The 22181-nt window shown below is 40.2% G+C and overlaps 1 protein-coding gene and 1 pseudogene across 1 annotated transcript in view; both read left to right on the top strand.

Moving 5' to 3' along the window:
* Positions 1-22181, top strand: part of LOC116278640 (rho GTPase-activating protein 20-like) — a 67432-nt gene that overhangs the window by 33112 nt on the left and 12139 nt on the right. Inside the window, exons 3-8 of the mRNA XM_072952329.1 lie at positions 45-191; positions 7194-7235; positions 8101-8185; positions 11055-11132; positions 13306-13372; positions 16262-16450. Coding sequence (XP_072808430.1) covers positions 45-191; positions 7194-7235; positions 8101-8185; positions 11055-11132; positions 13306-13372; positions 16262-16450 — 608 coding nt within the window. The remainder of the gene's footprint in view (positions 1-44; positions 192-7193; positions 7236-8100; positions 8186-11054; positions 11133-13305; positions 13373-16261; positions 16451-22181) is intronic.
* On the top strand, positions 3312-4826 carry LOC102529850 (protein-tyrosine sulfotransferase 2 pseudogene; annotated as a pseudogene).

Below are 22181 nucleotides of genomic sequence, written 5' to 3'. Positions count from 1 at the left end.
AAGCCGAATTACAAGAAGCCCCTGACTGGTTTTTATCTTTCTAGATACAACAACCTTAAGATAAAAAATAAAATAAAATTAAGTGACATGTGGACGGCAAGCTGCGTGGATGAAGTGGAAGAAGGCAGCACCAGCACCGCAAGATCCTTTGTCCTGGGCTGGCCCACCGTGAGCTTTGCAGCCACTTTCAGGTGAGAGCCGCGGCTGGTCCATGGGCTGGCTGCTGCGAAATCCCATCAGCTATGGAATGACTAGGGTGGAAGAAAAAAAATTAATCAGATTTTGTTCCAGTTTTGTTCTTCCGATTTTTTAAAGGAAATACTCTCTTCTGATTGATCTGTTCTGAAGCCAGTAACTCATCTTTTGACACACCCCACTGGAGGCTCCCGTATGCCTTATATTTTTTCCCAAAGAGCTTTTTATTAAAATATGTGAAATATATTGGTAAATACTGAGAACTCTTGAAATCATTATCTTGGTTTGAGCAGTGATTGCTAAAGGGGCTACCGAAACATCTCAAGCACTGTGGAAGAGGAGGGGGTGGTCAGAGCTCTAGGACCCCCTCTCCAACATCCCCTTCCCTCGTGGTCAGGTATTGTTTTATATGCTGAGCTTTCAACTTGACTTTTCAAACCACTGAAGCAGACCTTTACTGAAACAAATTTTATAATATTCTCCAATTAATTTTGAATAACTGGTTTATACTCCCAAATTTTCTAAAAAAAATTAATTATAGGAATGAATTTAATGTCATGAAATAATGTGGTTCCTGAATTGTGTATCATGTTCTGATTTAGCGTCTATAGAGATGTGACAGTCAAGAGCAAATATATGATACAAGGAGTGAAAGTCAGTTTCCTAAGACTCACTCCTTGGTGGGGATGGAGTTGGAGAATGTATGAATAGAGAATCTTTTTGTGCTCTCATCCTGAACATGCTCAGTTGGCACTTTTCACATCAAGGTGAGCCGACCAGGACTCTAACTTGTGATTTTGAACAACTGCATCCTCAAGTCCAGTGTAATGTTGAAAGAGCTTGAAAGAGCTGGTTTTCATCACATGCACACAATGTTTTTCTTTCTGCTGCTTCTCTCCTCACTACCATCAAACTCCTCAGGCATCATCTTAAAGCTAGAGAACTAAAAATTTTTAAGCTACTAATTATCTGATGAAGGAAGAGCATGCCATGAAGTTCTGTTATGCACCACTGGCTTACCAAAAGATTTTAAGAACTTATTTGGAAGAAAGCATGTGTTTATATCATTCTCAGCATATCTTCTTTTCCATGACAGGTTTCTCTAGATATTATCATTTCCTATTGTTTAATCTCCTTGGAGTTTACAGCTGAAAGGAAGCGATTTCAAGTGAGGGCTGGGACTACATGACATCTTTAGTTGAGTAGTTTTTTCATGAAACTTTTTTTAAGAAGAAGAGAAAATGTAGAAACAAGTTATACAATACATTATAATTCCTGGAAAAGTACAGCACTTTAACCAAATGGTTAAGTTAACATTACTAGTGATGTTGTGTGAATATCTGCCCCTTGAAGAGCAATTCACTCCTGCAGCACCTCTCCCCAAAACCATAACCTCAGTCTAATCATGAGAACAGAATCAAAGAAGCTCAAATTGAGGGATGCTCTGTAGGATTACCTAACCAGTAAGCCTCAAAACTGTCAAGGTCAAAAAAAAAAAAATAGGAAAAGACATAGAAATAGTTACTAAGGAGACATGATAACTAAATGCAATGTGGTATCTTGGATGGATCCTAGAACAGAAAAAAGGACATTAATGGGAAAACTGGTGAAATCTGAACAGTCACGATTCCCATAGAGGAATCGAAAGCTAGGAGTGAGGTATATAGACTTTCTGTACTATCTTTGCAGTGTTTCTGAAGATTTTAAATTATTTCCAAATTAAAAGATTACTTTTGTTTAAAAAAAAAAGTAGTGTTGAAGAGTTCAGACTCTAGTTTGGCAGAGTGAGGTCTCAACAAACAGACTGACCACTCTACAGATAACAATTGTAAACCCAAAGCAAAATACAAACAGCAACAAACTACCTGAAGGTCCTGAAAAGTAAGCAAAAATTAGCATATTTTGGAGAAGAAATGAACCTTGGAATGAGGCAGCAACTCTAGGTGAGTTTCCTGTTTTTAAGGCATTGGCTTGAGGGCAGGCTGCAGGCACATTGTGGTGCAGGAAAACCAAGCCGACAAAAAGCCGCAGTCTTTCTGGGCTCAAGAACCAAAGTACAGAGTCTGGGTCAGCCACCACCACAGGAACGTGAGGGGGAAATCTCAAAAAGGAGAGTATCAGAGAAGAGAAGCTCTAGAATTTTTGTTTAGACTGTGCCCCAGCCTCTGGCTGAAGGCTGAACCGCACATGCATGGGACAGACTTAAAGCAGTCTGGAACTAAGGCTGAAAAAATTGAACCGAGGTGCTGCTCAACACAGGTGAGAGAAAGTTTTCAGCTTGAGTCTAATAAAGTTAGTTGTTAAAACAAAAACATCAACAGTGTTTAGCAAATATAACAAAGCTCAGAGTCTCCAAAACAAAGCATTCCTAATGTCCAGAATGCAATCTAAAATTTCTTAACATATGAAAAACCTAGAGAGGAAAAGATAATAAATAAAAGCCAGCCCTCAGATAATTCATATGTTGGAATTACCATAAAAGAACTTTAGGCGGCCCCCCCCCCCCCGGCCGGGAGGCTGGCGAGTAGCCAGTCGCTGCGCGCGCGGCGCTTTCTCGGCGCGCCTCGCACGGGCTCAGCCGATGGACAGTCTTGGGCAGCAGCTGCGAAGGCTAGAGCCCAAGGAAGAGTGTGCCCAGGGGAGGTTCCCAGCTGCTTTCCCTCTGCCAAGTCGCCCTGCTTTTGCTTCTCAAGCCGCTCTCCAGGCCTCTGCTGTCTCCTACTCACAGCTGACCTGCCCGCTTTGAGCCGTTTTCTCCCAGTGGCAGAGATGGGGCCCTCGCCGGTCCTGTCAAAGGACAGTGACCAGCTTGGCCTCAGCCTGCTCTGACCCAGGCCTGCCGCTCTGGCTGTGCAATCCTGGGCAAGTTGCCGCTTCGCTCTGAGCTGCTTGCTGGGCGCAGGGCATCCCTACCCGAGGTGGTGGAGAGGACCCCGCTAAATGGTGCCTAGAATAAGCTTGAGCAGGGTACGTGCTCAGTGAACGTAAAAACGCCACTCAGTGCTTGGCTTTGAAGTCCTGTAGCCAAATGAAGGATCAGTCTCAAGCGAAACTTATGCGAGCCCCACGGGCCTCCCTCTGACCTGTCGCTGAAGCACGCCCCTCGCCCCAGGCCCAGCATGCGCTTGTCGGTGCGGAGGGCACTGCTGGCAGCTGGCTTCGCCCTGGCCCCGGTGCTGGCGGTCCAGCTTGGGCAGCAGGTGCTGGAGTGCCGGGCGGTGCTGGGGGGCCCGCTGGGCCCCCGACGGACCATGCAGCCGGAGCAGGAGGACCTAGTGATGGTGGGCGCGGACCACGTGGAGTACCGCTATGGCGAGGCCGTGCTGCTTATCTTCGTGGGGGGCGTGCCCCGGAGCGGCACTACGCTGATGCGCGCCATGCTGGACGCCCACCCCGAGGTGCGCTGCGGCGAGGAGACCTGAATCATTCCCCGCGTGCTGGCCATGCGCCAGGCCTGGTCCAAGTCCGGCCGGGAGAAGCTGCGGCTGGACGAGGCAGGCGTGACGGACGAGGTGCTGGATGCCGCCATGCAGGCCTTCATCCTGGAGGTGATCGCCAAGCACGGTGAGCCGGCCCGCGTCCTCTGCAACAAGGACCCCTTCACGCTCAAGTCGTCCGTCTACTTGTCGCTCCTGTTCCCCAGCTCCAAATTCCTGCTGATGGTGCGGGACAGCCAGGCCTCCGTGCACTCCATGATCACCCGCAAGGTCACCATCGCCGGCTTCGACCTCAGCAGCTACCGCGACTGCCTCACCAAGAGGAACAAGGCCATCGAGGTGATGTAAGCCCAGTGCATGGAGGTGGGCAAGGACAAGTGCCTGCCCGTGTACTACGAGCGGCTGGGGCTGTACTCCCGGCGCTCCCTCAAGCGCATCCTCGACTTCCTCGGCATCGCCTGGAGCGACGCCTTCCTGCACCACGAGAACCTCATTGGCAAGCCCGGGGGCGTCTCCCTGTCCAAGACTGAGCGGTCCACAGACCAGGTCATCAAACCCGTGAGCCTGGAAGCTCTCTCCAAGTGGACCGGCCACATCCCCAGGGATGTGATTAGGGACATGGCCCAGGTCGCCCCCATGCTGGCTCGGCCCGGCTACGACCCCTATGCAAACCCACCCAGCTACGGCAGTCCCGACCCCATTGTCGTCAACAACACACACAGGGTCTTGAAAGGGGACTGTAAAACACCAGCCAATCTGAAGGGCTATTTTCAGGTGAACCAGAACAGTACCTCCTCCCACATAGGAAACTCACGATTTCAGGATCTCTGCAAATGGCTTTGTTGCCGGAAGAGAAGAAACTGCATTCGAGTGGAAATCGGACCTCTAATCCAAGCATATTGCTTGCTGTTAATCGCCAAATCAGGACTGCTCGTGAGAAATGTATTTGCATATATTTGCAAAAAGCTGAACATTGAAAACTTAACCTTAAAACACTCTATCTTAGGACACTCCGGGGTAGAGAAGCAACAGTGTGGAAGAGTTTGGCTTTTGAAACTTAAATATTTTATATGTTTCCCCCTAGAGAACTTTTTCTTTTGAAGAAAGGGGTTTGCCATCCTCCTTAATTTGCAGGACCACCGTGGTGGCTTTGTTTGCCAGGACAAGGCCCGCCACCTGTGCCTCTCCCGTTAACTCTTAACTTTTGAATTCAGAGAATCTATTTAAGAATTTAATATATGAGGCTTTCTTTGATTCCTCCTCAGTTCTACTCAGTTTCACAGAGGAAAAAAATATATATTATTTGAATCAAAAGAAAAGAAAAAGAACTTTAAAGCAGCTCTTATGACTATGCTCAGTGGGTAAAGGGAGAAGCCAATTAAAATGAATGAAAAGATGGGAAAGCTAAGCAGAGAAATAGAAAATATTTGTAAAAGCCAAATGAAAAATCTAGATCTAAAGTTGTAATATCTTAAATTTTTAAAAATCCCCCCTGTAGCCTTAGTTGCAGAATGGAAATGAAAGAGAAATGAGTCAGTGAATTTGAAGGTACATTGATAGAAATTGTCCAATCTGAGGAATAGAGAAAACAACGATTTTTTTAATGCCTTGGTGCCTAGGAAGAAGCCTCTGCACCTGCTCCTTATAACCATTTCCTCCAGGGTCTTCTGTTTCCTTAGGCACCTCAACTGAATGGCACATAGTTCCCAGCTAACTCTCTGGAATGGTACTCTTAATCACCTCCCAAATTTGAAGGGATCTTCCCAGACTATCTTCTCCTTTTTCTTTCTCTAAGATACACTGCTTGCTTCTCTCCTGGCTCTTGTCTTAGACGTTTATGAAACGCTGAAATAACCTTGATTTGTGAGTATTTCTGGTTTTAGTTCTACAAAAATGCCTGAGATTAGGAATTACTAGGGAAGGAGAAGCCCTGAATTCTTGCATAGAGCAAGAGCTTGGGGAAAATGCAAGAAGATTACCAAAGTAATCTCAGTGAATTAATTTGTTTGTTCATAATTTGTTTATTTTAAAGTAAAGTATGCTATATATTCAAACAATGGAACACGAAGCAGCACTGAGGATGAATGAGCTAAAACCACATGCAGTAAAATGGATACGTCTCACAAACACAATGTTAAACAAAAGAAGTCGGGTATGAAACTTTGCATGCTATATGGTTATATTTATATAAAATGCCCAAATACACAAAACTGTTGTGTTGTATTAGAAGTCAGGATAGTAGGAACTTGTGCCTGAAAAGGAACACAAGGAAACCTTCCAAGGTGGTTTTCTGTTTCTTACTCTGGGAGCCTGTTAAACGGGGTGTGTTCAATTTGTGAAAATTCTTCAAGCTGGACAATTAAGCATTGTACAAGTTCTCTCTGTGTATCTTATATGTCAATAACAAGTTAAAGGTTTACAATACTGATTGTTTAAAGGGACAGTTTTATTTAATTGCTTTGAAAAAGGTACAAGTCTAAAGAAAAACCTAATTTTTTCAAAATAGATTTTTTTTGCCAAATAAATGCAGTATTTGACATAAATGAACTTAGAAAATCTTCTGTTCGGAAAAGGAGAAGGCATCAAAGGTTGTAAGGGACTAAGAAAGATGAAAATTTGTCAGTGGCAAAGAGATATAATGAACTTTCTGATGACCAATCCTGGGAGATTGCTCATGGAGAAAATTGTTAAACAACAGAGTTAGGAACAAGTTACAAATATTGTTAAGTGTATTTTTCTGGAGCAAGAAAGTAACTGATGTTTCCAAAGATTAGAAATATGATTTTAAAAGCTACTGAGTAACAAGACTATGTAGAAATAAACTTTAAATTATTTTTAACTTTGAGAATTAAATACAGCAGTGACTTCAGAAAAATTATTAATCAATAGTAATTTAGTTGTAAATAAGTTGATCTTAATCAGAAGATTACAGTAATTAAGAATAAGTTTTCTATGAACCAAATTACTGAATTATAATTCTGCCATATGTATAGAGAAATTAATGTTTCCTTTACTGACAGCAAACTGGTTTCTGAGCCAAGATATTTCCATCAGTATGCCAAATTTCTCCTTAATCTCTTTAATCTCAAATTAAGCATATTTTCTGTTTGCATGACACCTAAAGCTACAAAAACACTCTTGAGATAATTAGCCCAGTTTTACAGATGTGGAAACCGAAGCTTAGAGATGTTAAGTGATTTGCCCATGATAATACGTCTTGCATATATTTTTGAAGCCAGGTGTTGGAATTCCAAATCAAGTACTTTTTCCACTATAAGGATATTACTTGTAACAGAGCCATAAAGTAAGAAAGTGGATCTTTCTTGGATCCTTCCAAGAGGTTTTAGTTAAAAACTAAAACCTGACTGTGTAGTTTTTCCTAACGGGGATTTTCAGTTCTGGGTTCTCCAGAACACAGTTTTGCCCAGGGTTGCAGCAGTACCGTGCACCCCCGTCAGCAACAATGGGCTGCTGATATTTTGTCTGGATTGATGCTCTTAATTTGTTAGGATAAGTGTTCTATGCGGTTTAATTGTTCTCTCCCATTTTCTTTCATTGCAGTTCTCCAGAACAAAAGGGCAAATGGCTCTCTCTCCTTCAGAGGTATTTTTTCAGTATACATATTTTTAATCTTTCAGGTGTAGTTAAACGATTAAATTCTTCTCTGCAGGTATGTGCCCCAAACTATTCCTCTTTCCCTTAGTAGAAATTGTTCGTTTGTCCTCAGAATAATCTGAGGTTTAGACTGTATGCCAAACTATGTGCTGTAAATAATGTTCTCTCATTACATGTACTTCTTACTTTCTAGGAAGGAGAACATTGAGGTCTGGATCATGTTAGACAGAATTTAGTTAATAATCTCTCCCATCACTTTCTTTGTCTCCAACATGTCACTTGCAGCTCACAGTTTCCTCAAAGCGTGTATTAAGTTTCTACACATGGAGGGTTTTCTGCTGAGCACCTCAGAATTCAATTATTATCCCTACCTCTGAGCATACAGACTAAAATGGTCAATTTAGATCCATCTCTGATTCCTCCAAGCAGTGGAGATAACCAAGATGCACACTCCCTTGGAGAGCTCAGTGAGAAGGGAAAGGCCACTGCTTTGGTTTGATCTAATAAAGTGTTATAAATGCTTCTGTGCCGATGAGCCAGGTTCTGGGTGTGCCCAGGGAAGGCAGGGAAGCTGCCTTAACATCACCCAGAGGTGCCTTAACCTGACTGCTTCTCAAGCCTTGCTTGGAATGGACCTTCTCTGTTCTTTTTTGTGCCCATGCCTAATGTCCTGAGAATTTTTAAAGTGATCTTCCAACCCATAATGTAATCTGACTTTGCTGAGTCTTTCCATCTGTCTTTTAAAAAACAGCATATTGAAAAATATTAGCAAAAATAGATTGATTTCAAAATAAGCCATTAGCAAAATCCATCTGACTCCATGTTGTTTTGGGTTGTTGTTGCATTTGATTAGATACATCAATCTAGAGAAAGAGAAGGACTACCCGAAGAGCATTCCACTCCAAGTCGTCACCAAGGATGTTGGGAATTGCACCTGTGTAAGTGTTTCTAAGCCAGAAAAAATTAAGTTCCAGGTCCCTACATAAGGCAGAGTGCCATGGATAAAAGAGAGACAGGCAGGTAGACAGAAAGACAGACAGACTGTGTACAGTCTACGGAAGGTAGGCATTTAGAAATACCATGTGGGGAAGTGCATTTTCCTGGGTGTATGTATATCTTTGTATGAGTGACAAGTAACCCTAGAGAAAATGAAACAAGAGAAATTCTTGTTAACTACAGTGTTGAACATTGATGCTTGGAAGGATATTGCCTGTCAGGTGTCTCTTGCCTTCCTCTGGCATCCGTGCTTCTCTGGGTCCATCCAAAAGCCGCTGCAGAGGCTTGATGTAAAGCCATTTCCATAAGGAGATATTTCCTATTAGTATTAAGGAACTTTTTTCCAACTTGTCACTACTTAAGTAGAGATAAGGAGAGAGTGGTTTCTGAAAGTTCTCCATTCTTTGAGTTTTTAGGGATTGAATCCCTCAGGTTATTAATAAATGGATGAGCTGGGAGAGATGGTATTTTTAATGGATCAGCATGTTTCTTCCTCATAGTTATTATCATGCTGGTCAAGAAAAAATTCAGTCTATTTAGCCCTAGTCATTATGTGGAATGTGATGACTGAAATAGAGCAAAGTGCCGCGATGTTATCAACGATGAGCAAAACGGAAACATGAATATTTCTGTGATACTGTGGATTGTCACACGTCACAGGAGCTCCAGACCACACAGATTAGTTCTGTGTGTGGACAGATATGTAGTACGAAACAGTTATATTTTGGGCAAAAGTTATGCAAAGTTCTGATACGAGTACCAGATGTCACTGCTTGAGGGAAATACTCAAATTTTTCTCTTCTTTCACTTCTCTTCTAAAACCAGTTTTTTCTCAAGGACACACTTTCCATACACTGCAGCTGTTTAAAAAAATTTCAAGGTGTTTTTCCATGAAAATCCTGAGTGTAACCAGCTGCCATAACCCCTGAACGAAGGCCAGCAGGAAAACGGTGGTGTTTTTTCTGCCCCTTGCTTTGCTACAGAAGGTCTGTGCAGCCTCACACCATAAAAACTTGAGTGGTTGAGTTACCAGTGGATTTCACTTAGCTTTATATTTTATCATATTGTTTGTGGTCGGGTTGGGTGCTCTGTCCTATCACTAGACCCTGGTGAAGTCCACAATGGTGTGACACATTGTCCTTTGCTCTCTGAAGTTGTTTCAGGGCAACACTCTCCTTTTGGGCAGCCCTGCTGCCAGAAAGAGTGATTCCCCCAAGCAGGAGTGCGTGTCTGAGAGTGTTCTTTCTCCTTGGCCTTCAGTTATGTGCCACCTGCTAGTGACTTCTGCTATATGGAAAAAACAGCCACATTTTCAGTTTTGCCTCTTTATTTTATGTACTAGCCAAAGAAAACTTATCTGCTAAAATTCATTTGTTTTGTCTACCAGAGAGGCATGCAGGGAAAAATACACATCCTATAATTACTGTTTTGAGCAGATGTCTCTAATATTAAGAAAAATCATCATCTTAGAAACCAGATAGATTGCGAGTGATTATTAGTATTACAGGATAGATGCTTCACTTTACAAAAGGTTTTATATTGAGTGTTTCTTTATATGAAATGGAGAGGTTTTTCAGACTTTAAAGGAAAAAAGCAGAAGCCTTTCATGATAGTTATCTCAAGTTTGCAAAAACATCTCTGCCATTCTGGTAGAAGGTGAACACTGAGCCCTCCCTGCTGGGTTCTGAGATACTTCTGCATAAACCTTGGAGCTGCAAGGAACACAATTTGAAATCAGTTAACAAATTTAAGCAATTTGTCATGTCAAGTAATTGGCTCATAGAGAAGAAATGCTCTCTAACAGACGAATGAGTGATGAGTTATCAGTGGCTTTCACTTAGCTTCATATTTATACATCATTTTGTTTCCATTTATGCTGGCTTATCTGTGCCATTTAAGCCCTGTCGGGGACACAGCCCTAATTACTGATTTATCTGATCATTGTAACATGTAGAACCTACCTATAGTAAATACTTATTTTTTGTAGCATAGCATTGTCTTATATTTAAGTAATGTCTTGGACTTCAGTGAACTTTATAGACATTTCAGAATCTTGTTATTCTCTTTGTTGTGAACTGTACTTTTAAATAGTCATTTCTCACTGTGGCTTAGCACAGAGCTGTTACAGATACCCTGTTCAATGGCAAAGCTGGTAACAGGCCTGAGCTTTCTGAAATGTTCAGTCTCTTCGCTAGACTCATTGGCTTTAAGGCCTCTCCAGATTTCAGAAATGAAAATCTCAGTAGCCGCAGTGCCTGACGTAGAGAAAGTGCTCAATAAACAGTGGGGCTTTTTAATGCTAAACTTGAAATGTCTTTTGTGACCAGTTCTAGTTCTGATTTTACCTAAACTGACTTTTTACCATGCAAAGAAATAAAAACCCACACTGTGAAAACAGTACACAAGAAGAAATAGGAATTAATCAAGCTCAGTCCCCTTTACTGACATGTTGCATTATGGAAGTGATCATGGGCTGCATGATCAGCCTCACTGATTTTTTTTTCTTTTGGTTGGGAGGGTGATTCATGTAATCTCTCTGAAATATTTTATTCCTTTTCTGTCTGGCTTAAGGTCTTATATTCTTTGAGCCACATATTCTTTATTTTAAGAGAAAGAGATGCTGTATTAAAAGGCATCATATATAATAGAATGAAAATAAATTATAATCAAGGGTTTGTGTTCTCCTTAGGCCATGTGCTTTACTCTATAAACACTTTAAACTAAGATTTGCCTGTAGATAATCATTTGTTCACCTGTTTTAAAATTCTCTATTTATAGCTGTGTTTTTCTATTTCTTTTTTTTTTCTACAGTCTAAAACTATAACAGTAACAAATACAGATACTGCAAATGACGTTATCAATGCTTCCCTACCAATGCTAGGAATAACTGTAAGTTACTCTGCTAGACATTCTTAATTAAAAACAAACTTTGATATTTTAGATTCATGTAAATATTATCCCTTCCATCATAAGACAGCTGATTACTAGAGATACTAAAGTTCTGCTTTGTCCCCAAAAATGTAGAAAATAGGGACAGTAGATTTTTTTATTCTTTTTGAGGGTTTTGTTTGTTTGTTGTATAAGATTCTTAATAACCTCCTTCCCCATTCCCCACTTGTCATTGTATGACTATTCTTTCCCTGTTTCCTCTCTTAGTTCATCTTTGTTATCTGTTATTCTCTTTATTATCCCAAAATTCAATTCATTCTTGGATGCTGAATTCTGAAGGATTTACTCTATGGAATTTTTACATAAAGAATATATAGCTAGAAACCATATTCACTGGCTACAGGTTCAGAGGATAAGAAGGATGGTGCCTCTGATGAACTGGTAAATTAAAACATAAGCTTTGAATTAGATCATGGATTTGAAGACCTTTAGTACACACACCACAATTTTGTTAGTGGAGAAGATTGGAATGTTTGAGGATGAGGTAGGGAAAGAGCATTGGGGAGTCCCATCTCCTCCTTATCGGTGTATAAACACCACACAGTGGGTCCTTGTATTAAAGTGAGTGACTTTCAAAAGGATGGATGCTAGAGGAAACACTTGGACAATACCATTTCTTGCGTGAGATTCTCTATAAATATGAAGACACAGTGTTACTATGACATGACATGACATATATTTAAGATATGTCATAGTTTTAAGTATTTTGATTTGCTTGTACACATTGCTATTGTTAAACCCTTAAGAAAGAACTAAAATTTAGAATAAGATACCTGATATATTTTAGTTCAATTTAGAAATATATTTAAGGTATAATTAAATATATATGCACTGAGTAAAGCAGGCCCCTCTGCATAGATTTCTAAGCCTATAGAATTATACATTGGAAGAGAGTGAGTAGCTTGAGGAAAGGAAGGGAGGTTAATTAATGACATGACTCATTTTCTTATTTATTCTTTTCTTTTGGATAAGTGATCAGTCTCATCACACCAAAAGTATTTCTATTCAGTGTGGAATTAGGAATTGAGTCTCTCTGGTTATACTGCTCTAAGGAATTATTAATGTGTATGCTACCCTACATGAAAAGAAAGGATTTTTACTAGATTGCTCTTCCTGTTTGCAATAAAAATGTTTGACTAGAGGATAGGAAAGGAAGTGACAAAGTAGGGGAGGGGACTTGGCAGGATGATCTCCTAGCCAGTTCCCTTCATTATAAGGTCAGAGTCATGATTCTTAATCAGAAGATAAAGGCAAGAATATTAAATATTGCCATTCTGTTCTGACTTCATTTTAAACATTTTTGCTTTATCCTCTTCTACAGGATACAGCAAAGTCCGTATAATTTGGTATTATTTCTTTCAAATGGGATTTTTAGTATTACTGGGTTGTAATTCTGCTAGTGAACAGTTTCATTGTTTCCCATAACTGGGCCTGTTCTCTAGACAGAATTCTTGTCCTTTCTGTCCCCAGGACTGGACTTGCCCAAAATAAAGCCAGCGTACACTGTGCCAACTACCTGTCTCCTCAGAGCCCCTTGGTCAGTCTTTTCTTTCCACTCAGGAGCAGCTGAGTTAATAATCAGCCTCTGAGATTTTACTTTTTCATCACAGACACAGCAGTGTTGTGGTTTTCTGGATAACAAGGTTGTCTTTGCAGGGGCACATTGGAGATTAATTCTAGTGTTCGCTAACAAGTGCAGAGACCTAACAGAAGTCAGGACTCTAAATAAGATCAATTAACCTTTTAGTAAACCAGGAAGGTTTTTGGTTTTTTGGGGGTTTTTTTTTGTTTTTTACTTTACAAAAGGGCGTGTATGTGATTTCCCATTCTGTGGGCTACCCATAATACTGAGAGCCTGATTCCACTGAAGTTCATGGATCCCTCATCATCACTAGGGGAAAAGGCCAAGATTTCTGAATCCTCTGTTAGGGGTTAGAGGAGAGATGGGTTGTAGGAATCAGCATTGCCACCTTCAAAAACCATATCACCCCCTTGAACCATGAAAGCATTTATAGTGGCCCTATGTTTTTGCAAAACATAGAAATGACAAAAAATATGTCTTTGTTCAGTTACCAGGTGTGAGAGAATGATTGTTAATTCTTTTATCTCCAAGGGCTCTGAGAAAGAGTACAAGTGTTGGGTAAATTCCGGCAAAGAGGAGGCACCATACCCACTTATTGGTAAGTTTCTGTGAAAATATAAGATGGATTGTGTTTTAATTATAGTTCTAAATGTCTCAGAGAATTGGTAATATGGTCCTAAATTTAAATACTATTAAATAATAAATCCCATGTAATATTCATTTAACAAATATATATATCAAGCATGTCCTATGTGCAGATAAATGATAGCTCTTCATTCAAGCAACCAGTGGTGTAGATGGGAAGAGAAATGTAAATTTTCCTTTCTTTTTTTTTTCACTTTACAAATAGACCTATTTTTGTCAAACCTTTTAAAAATTTCTTTCTAAGAGAAAGCAAGATGTGCTGGAATTCCATTTTCCCTGTATATTTATTTTTCATATTTAGTTCTTGAATCTCCTTTCCTTTTCCTACTGTTTGCCTCTATAGAAAACCTTCTGTGATCCAGTCATGCCTCTTAATCTATCAGTGAGTATTGAACACCTGCCCTGTACCCAGATCTTTGCTAGGCATCAAAAAAGAAAATGAAACTAAACCATTTAGATTCCTAAAAATCTTTATTGACTTATTTAGCAATAGGTACTACCCTACCAACTAACTACTTTGCTATTTCTCTAGCCAAATTTCCCAGCACCTGTTTTGAGGAATTACTGGAAAATAGGTCGCATCTCACCTTATTTAAATCATTTAGCTACAAAAATATTTCTTGATCAGTGAAGTCCTTCAGTATAGTTAATGGAAATAGGGAAATTAAAATAAGGGATAGCATCTGTAGCAAATCTTGAGATGATGACATTGATGATGATGACGATTTCTGTTCATGATTTTTAAATGCTTGCTATCTGCCTAGCATTATGCAAAGCATATCACATGAGTTATCTCATGTAATCCTTTCATTTACCTGTGAGATCACTACAGTGTAATTCAGGTTTCAAGTAATCTGAATAATCTAAATCCAAACTTTTCTATGAAATGTATATTCTCAAGCTTTAAAGCAAGCCATCATGCACATAGCTGAGGACAAAAAATTCCCTACATTTCCAGTTTATTTCTTTTCTTTTTTTTTAAACATTTTTTATTGACTTATAATCATTTTACAATGTTCTTTCAAATTCCAGTGTTCAGCACAATTTTTCAGTCATTCATGGACATACACACACTCATTGTCACATTTTTTTTTCTGTGAGTTATCATAACATTTTGTGTATATTTCCCTGTGCTATACAGTGTAATCTTGTTTATCTATTCTACAATTTTGAAATCCCAGTCTATCCCTTCCCACCCTCCACCCCCTGGTAACCACAAGTCTGTATTCTCTGTCTGTGAGTCTATTTCTGTCCTGTATTTATGCTTTGTTTTTGTTTGTTTGTTTTTGTTTTTTAGATTCCACATATGAGCGATTTCATATGGTATTTTTCTTTCTCTTTCTGGCTTACTTCACTTAGAATGACATTCTCCAGGAACATCCATGTTGCTGCAAATGGTGTTATGTTGTCAGCTTTTATGGCTGAGTAGTATTCCATTGTATAAATATACCACATCTTCTTTATCCAGTCACCTGTTGGACACCAGTTTATTTCTTAATGTTGTCATTTGTGTAAAAGTCAATGAGCAACAATTAAAGCTGTGATGAAAAGTCAAATAAGTACTTAAAATAGTTGTTTTAATAAAATATATTAATTTAATTAAAACTATGTAGATAATAACTGTCAGGCTTAAAACAACATGAAGCTTCATTTCTAACTCACTAAAAAAAAGTAGGATATGGGACATGGTTATTACTTAGCAGCAATTCTCCATTGTATATTTTACTGCACCTTGCAAATTTCAGTTGTGGATTAGCTACTGGCTATTTTGGTAAATCAATTTTGTTTTATTGCTGTTGTAGAAGTCTTTTTTTATTTTTCTGCCTTAGTCCCTGAAAGTTGCTGTAGTACTTAATATCAATGAAACATTGACACTATATGCCTATGCAAGATGAAAAGGAAAAGTTCACTGAATTAGGTTCAGTGATAAGTCTGGAATGGAAGAGACCTTACTCTCTGTACTTAAAAAGTAAACAAATTTACAGCACAATGGTACTTAAGAATTGAGAAAATGAAATTACTCAGCGTACTAAAGATCAAAAACTTATATAGCAGTCAGATGTCCAGGGTTTAGTTTTTCTAGTTTGAAAACTCCTTTTTGAATCTTGTTTTTGTGTCTCTCATACCCCGCAGTCTTCCTTCTAACTGTTGTCTGTGAATAACGGCCTCAGAGTGGCATGGTGGGAGGGAAAGCATAAGTCAGACAAGCCAGCCCTTGAGTAACTCTAATTGTGTCTATAACTAATAAACAGTATAAAATGTCTTCTTTCAGGTAGATATCTTATATTGAATAATAGTAATAATAGTGATCTTTGAAATATATAGTTATTTGCCCTTTGTATTTAAATACTATTAACCACTAAATTTTACTTATTTGATCCTTATAATACTGTGTGATGGGTAGGATAAATATTTTAAATCATGAATTTAAGGCTGAGAGAGGTCAAGGATTTGCTGAAGATTTGCAGAGATAGGTAGTGTCAAAGGAGAAACTAGAATGCCTTTCAGTATTCTCAGATGTGAACATAGGAAAAGTCAACATGATGCAACTCACAAACTAACCTGTGCATTCCCAAACAAGATATTCTTTAAAGACTTTTTTCTCTTTGTTTCTTCTCTCTACCAACCCCCCCCAAAAAAACTACTTTGGTGGGGCCACCTGCATTACACAGTGGTCTCCAACTGTAAGAGTGTGCATGGTGATCACTCAGTCAACAAAAGGATTCTTTATACCAAAAGTCCCAGGAGCAAACTGCAGGACATTCCAATCTGTAGCACACATGCTCATACTGACACAGTGTCAGTCAGCCTAAAGTCTACATTTAGATTTTTCTCTGTGTAGGACATGAATTCCCCTATGGGATTGAAATGAGTCACCTTCGAGACATGGCACACCTGATGCAGGGGTCAAAGGACTCCCCCACACCTTCCAACCTCCAAGAGCCCTTCCTCATGGAACAGCTGCCCCAAGAGAAGCAGTGCCACTTCATCTTGAAGCCCAGCCAGCTGGCTGTGGCCCAACAACTGGGTGGTGAGTTTTCTCTCTCTTTCATGAGAGCCTTTTTTTAGCAAAACTTTTCATTCCTGAAAACAAAGTTTTCAAGCTTCTTTGCCTTTATACAGGCAAAGACCCAAACTTCCAGCCAGATGAGGTATTTTTTTTCTTTTGAGTTTTCTAAGTGTTTTGAAAGGAAAGATGGAGCTTTAGAAGATGGGTTTATAAATCGGCGGTAGGGGTGACTGACGGGTAATCAGCAGCTGGTTGTGGTACGGTCTGTTCTTTCTTTCTTCACTGTCCTTCCCCCTTTAGCCTTATGCCCACTGCAGAGTCAAATGCACCAGGCAGGGCAGCAGGTTCTTCAATGCCTTCTTTGTACTGTAATGCATTGCATTGTGTGTTCCTCCTAAATGATCACATTATTAAAAGAAGGCCGTCAGTGACGGGTGTCAGGAGATGCTGGTGCCTTACCTGGATCCTGGTACTGATAATCATGTGAAGATGAAGGTGATTTCCATAGAAATCTCTCCTTAGTCTGCTAAGCTAATCTGAATTCCCTGGGAACATAGCCATCTGTTACCCTCCCCATAATGAAGACTCCAGAGTGATTAAAAAGTGATATTCAACTTAGGAGGACCATCATTAGTTACCCTAACCTGTGTTTGAGCTTTACACCCTCAGTCTGAAAGTAAGATTGTATAGAAATAAAAGCAAATGTATCATACCAAAAAGTGTGAGGTGGGGGTGGGGGGATAGCCGAAAATCGATGCTGAATTTTTGGAGCTACTTTTGTAAACCTGAACAAACTGGGATACCCCATGGACAGTAGCCACTGTTTTATGCTCATCCCCCCACACATGCATGTCCAGCCCTGTCTCGTTCGGTTGATGACCTAGCCTCAAACTTTATACTTTATTGAAATCACTGGTCAGGACTCCTTCATCTTGCCAACACCAGCTATAAAAACTTACCCTGCATTTGCACCAGTCTTCCTCTTTCCCACAGAGTTAAAGTGAGTTTTTGAACTCTAAGGCTGTTTACCCACATCTTTGGGGTGTCATGGAGATATTACAGTTTTCCATCCCCTGAAATGTGAGCTCCATGAAGGCAGAGAGTTGAGTCTGTTTTGTTTGCTGCTATGTTTTCAGCACCTGAAACAGTGTCTGCATATATAAATTGAACTCAATAAATATTTGCTGAATGAATTATTTTATTGACAGATCTGTTGCTGGTACTCATTGAAGACACAAAGGGAATGTCACCTTTATAACTAAGCTGAGGAAAATGGTGTTTTACTCTTCTATCTTTCTACCCATGTTGTTCAAAATGATTTCTCTGGGTCCCTTGTCAGTAAAATAAATTTATTTTAACTGATTTGACCAAAATAATCAGGGGTCAAGAATCCTAAGAATTTTACCCATCTTTGTCAACAGCTTGCTTAATTAAATTGTAGGCATCCTCTGTGTGTTAGTCCTCTGTTTCTCTCTGTTGGAAGTAGGATGATATTGGTTGCAGCTGTAAGATGACTCACGCTAAGGGAATGGAGTGACTACAGACCCATGGTGGCAACCTACCTGTGAAACTAAAAATTTAAGAAGCGAACCAGTTTTGTATTTTTTTAATATGCAAGATTTTGATGAACAGCTGCTTTGGAAACCACTGACTTAGACCAGGGCTCAATAGACTTTTTCTGTAAAGGGCCAGGTAGTAAAATTTGCAGATCAAGAGACAGAATTGATGGTATTACACAGGTACTTAAATAACAAGAGGAAAAACAAATTTTCACAAGTTTTTTACCGATGACATTCGATATGTAGTAATAGAGTACAATTTTGTGTAGTACAGATCTGCTAATGAGAGGAATTGAATTGGGGGAATAATATTTCACTTAATTGAAGTGCAATGTTAGTATTCCAATTATCACCATTGAATGGAAAGTGTTCTGATCTGTAATGAGGTTTTATGTATTTCATCATCTTTGAAAATACCTTTTCACACAAGTAGGTACTGCCAAATACTGACATACCATGCTACAAGCATACAATTTTAATTGAGCATATTTCTCTCTTCAGAGACATTTGTAGAATTTTGTTAGATTCTTCTTTTGATATTTGCCTTTTGGCGTGTCATTTCATTGCAGATTAATCACTTCCAATTGAAAGTTAGGTAGAAGTTAAAGGCTTTTGAAACATGAAATTCCCCTTTGCACAGGTCAATTGCACAGTTAAAGGATTTTCAAATATAGAAGTATCCTTTGCACTTACATTGAGGTAGGTAAATACTGCTAGACATGTAGTTTGAGCTCAAAAAATATATCCGCTACAATTTTTTTTATGAGAATGGAGATCTTGCTTCTTGTTTTGACTTTAGATGGCAAGAAAAGTGTGAAAGTTGTTTGACATTACTTGTTCACTAAATGTCATTAAATGTCAAAGTAGTGTTTTTGTTTTCTTTAGATAAATACCCAGCAGTGGAATTGCTGTGTCATATGGTTGTACTATTTTTACTTTTTGGAGAAACCCCCATGCTGTTTCCCATAGCGGCTGCCCCAAGTTGCGTTCCCACCGATAGTGCGTGAGGGTCCCGTTTCTCCACACCCTCACCAACACTTGTCATTTGTGTCCTGTTGATAATAGCCATTCTCACAGGTGTGAGTTTCTATCTCATTGTGGTTTTGACTTGCATTTCCCTGAGAATTAGTGATGTTGAGCATCTTATCACGTGCCTGGTTGCCAACTTTATATGTTTCTTGGAAAAAGTCTCTTCAAATCCTCTGCCTATTTTTAATTGGGTTGTTTGTTTTTTTGCTGTTGAGTTATATGAGTTCATTATGTATTTTAGATGTTAACCCCTTATCAGATATGTGATTTGCAAATACTTTCTCCCATCACCTTATTGAAGTAGGTTGATTTTTCATTTTGTTCATGGATTCCTTTGCTGTGCAGAAGATTTTTAGTTTGATGTACTCCTTCATTTTTTCTTTTGTTGTTTTCCATTTTTGGTGTCAAATGCAAAAAAAAAATCATTGCTAAGATCAGTGTCAAGTAATTTACCCCCATGTTTCCTTCTAGGAGTTTTATGATTTCAGGTCTTATATTCACGTCTGATCCATTTTGAATAAATTTTTGTGTATGGTGTGGTCCAGTTTCATTTTTCACTTACTGCTCTCCAATTTTTCCACTAGAACAAATCATAATAAAATTTATATGGAATCACAAAAGACCTAGAATTGCCAAATCATTACTGAAGAAAAAGAAGGAGGCTGGAGGAATAACCCTCCCAGGCTTCAGACAATACTACAGGGCTACAGTAATTGAAACAGCATGGTATTTGTACACGAACAGACATCGGGATCAGTGGAACAGAACAGAGAGCCCAGAAATGAACCCACGTCACTTTTGAAGAGACTGTTCTTTCCCCATTGTGTATTCCAGGGGGTATCCCAGCAGCCCTATGCCTTAAAATTAGGAAATGAGTCTCTTTAACATGAAGGCCAGTGCCTTAAAATTAGGAAATGAGTCTCTTTAACGTGAAGTCAGTGATTTGGAAAGAATTGCTTCTGCTCTGAGCCCTGGGGTGGGTAGTGTGCACACAAGTGCTTTAAGAACTGTTCCCCAGTCCACCATGGCCCACAGATCTCCTGGGCGTGAGCTCTCTTGGCCTTCAAAGTGAGATGTTTTTGGGGTTTGTCTCACAGGTGCCAGACCTTAAAAGTTGTGGTGACCTATGTGGGGTTCAAACCTTTCACTCCTTCTGGAGAAGGTCCGGGTTTTGAGGAGATTTTAAGTTCCCTCCCAACTGTGGGTTGTTGCACTAGGGGTGGGGTTTATGGTGAGATTGTCTGAGCCTTTTCTAGCCACTTCCCTCTCATTTTCCCAATGTGACGGTCTCTCTGCCAGTTTTTAGGTTTTTTTCCAGAGAAAATTGTCACATAGGTAGCTGTAGATACAGTGTGTGCATGGGAGGAGGTGAGTTCAGGGTCTCCCTATGTCACCATCTTGCTAAAATCTCTCACTAAAGGGCTTTTTGTTGTGATTATTCTTTAACAATCTATGAGGACAAACTTCTGAGAATTATACTTTTTTAATATTCAGCTCCCTAACTGAAGCATGGAGAAATACCGGCTTGGACCTTGTCCAGGCTGTCTGGGACACTAGGCCTTCCTGAACTCCACCGGCCCTGCATTTACATTTCCCTTACAGTTTTTATAGCAATTGCATGTCTTTTCACCAGTCTTTGACATTTGGAAAGTAAGAGCTGTGCATTAAAGTTCTGCAAGAAAGTAAACTTTAATGAGATTCTTTTCTCTCAGTCCCAGAGGGAACATGAGCTCTAAAATTGAATGTTGTACATAGTAAAAGACATGGCTGCAGCTGAAAGTATTCATAATCAAGTTCAGGACTCAGTTTCTGCTTTATCCTCTGTCTGCACGCATAGGATAGCTCGGTATATAACTTTATGATAGAGCATTCTTCCTAAGAAGTGTATGAAAGCTAAAAAAAAATCAAATAAATCTGATAGTTTTAGAAATAATGAAATGTGAGGAAACTAGACTGAGTACAACTACTCATCATATGTCAACATATATGCTCAACAAACATTTGCACAGGTTGGCTTTGTTGGCACACAGGAGACCCCTCCTGGATTTAAGAATGGGTTCAGCTTCCTTTCCTGTTCTTTAAGATGGTGTGAGTGGGGAATGTCAGGACAGGAAGAAAGTTCTTTAGTTAAGCAGAGTCTGGGATTCCTTCCTGTCCACATACTTCCCGAAGGCTATTAAACAAGTGGAGAATGGATGTGGGGAGGAGGTCCTCTTTCTGGGGAGGAGATTGGTGTCTTGGCAGCTCTGTTTGAGGCTGCTATGGACCTATGCCCTGGGCAAAGTAATGCTTTTCAAACATTATCCTACTTAATTCTCTCAGTGAGGCTGTGAGCTGTAGGTGGTGTTCTCATTTTAAAGTGAAGAAGCAGGATAAATAACTTGCACAAATAAGTATCTGAAGTGGGAGTCTAGCTGGGCTCCTGACTCCTGAAACAAAGACCTCTACACCTGGGTGTATGAGCATTTATGATGCACTTCCTGTATCCTGAGGAAGTCAGGGGTGGATGATGGTCTAGATGCCGTTCAGTAAAATGTTTCCTATTTGATTATCTTCCCATGACGTGGCTTTTTTAGTATTTGGTTTATGTTGGTTATGCTGAGGAAATAAACAGTATGAAACGCTTGAAATGAGCACTGGGCACTATTGACCGTGCCCCACCGCCCCCCTGGAATTGTCTCCTCAGTGCCCCGCCCCCCAAGATTGTCCCCTTTGTGTCCCTCCACCCCAGGAATCATCTCCTTGGTGCCCCACCCCACCCCCCGGAATCATCTCCTTTGGTGTCCCCCCCCCGGAATTGTCTCCTTCGTGTCCCCCACGGAATCGTCTCCTCAGTGCCCCCCCCAAGATCATCCCCTTCTTGCCCCATGATCAGAGAGAGCTGAGGGGTAAAGCACCATCTCTGGCAGCATGGTTGGGTGTCAGGGCCTCACAGCCAGAATGTGATGACCAGTTTCATGCACTGTCCCTGGTGAAAAATGTAGTCAGACTACGTGGGCACCACCTGGGGGCCTGTTCGCCTCAAGAGCTGTTTCGCATCTGCCCCACGCAACGCAGGCTTCGGGGATCAGCCAGAGGTTTGGGCAGAATTCATGCCCATTATTTGGGTTGGGGCTCCCACTAGTCTGTCTGCTCCTTCCTGGGGTTCCCCCTTCACCCTCCAG

This window comes from Vicugna pacos, chromosome 30 (genome assembly GCF_048564905.1).
Source record: "Vicugna pacos chromosome 30, VicPac4, whole genome shotgun sequence".
NCBI classification, from domain to species: domain Eukaryota; kingdom Metazoa; phylum Chordata; class Mammalia; order Artiodactyla; family Camelidae; genus Vicugna; species Vicugna pacos.
This window is presented reverse-complemented; position numbering and strand designations above follow the sequence as displayed.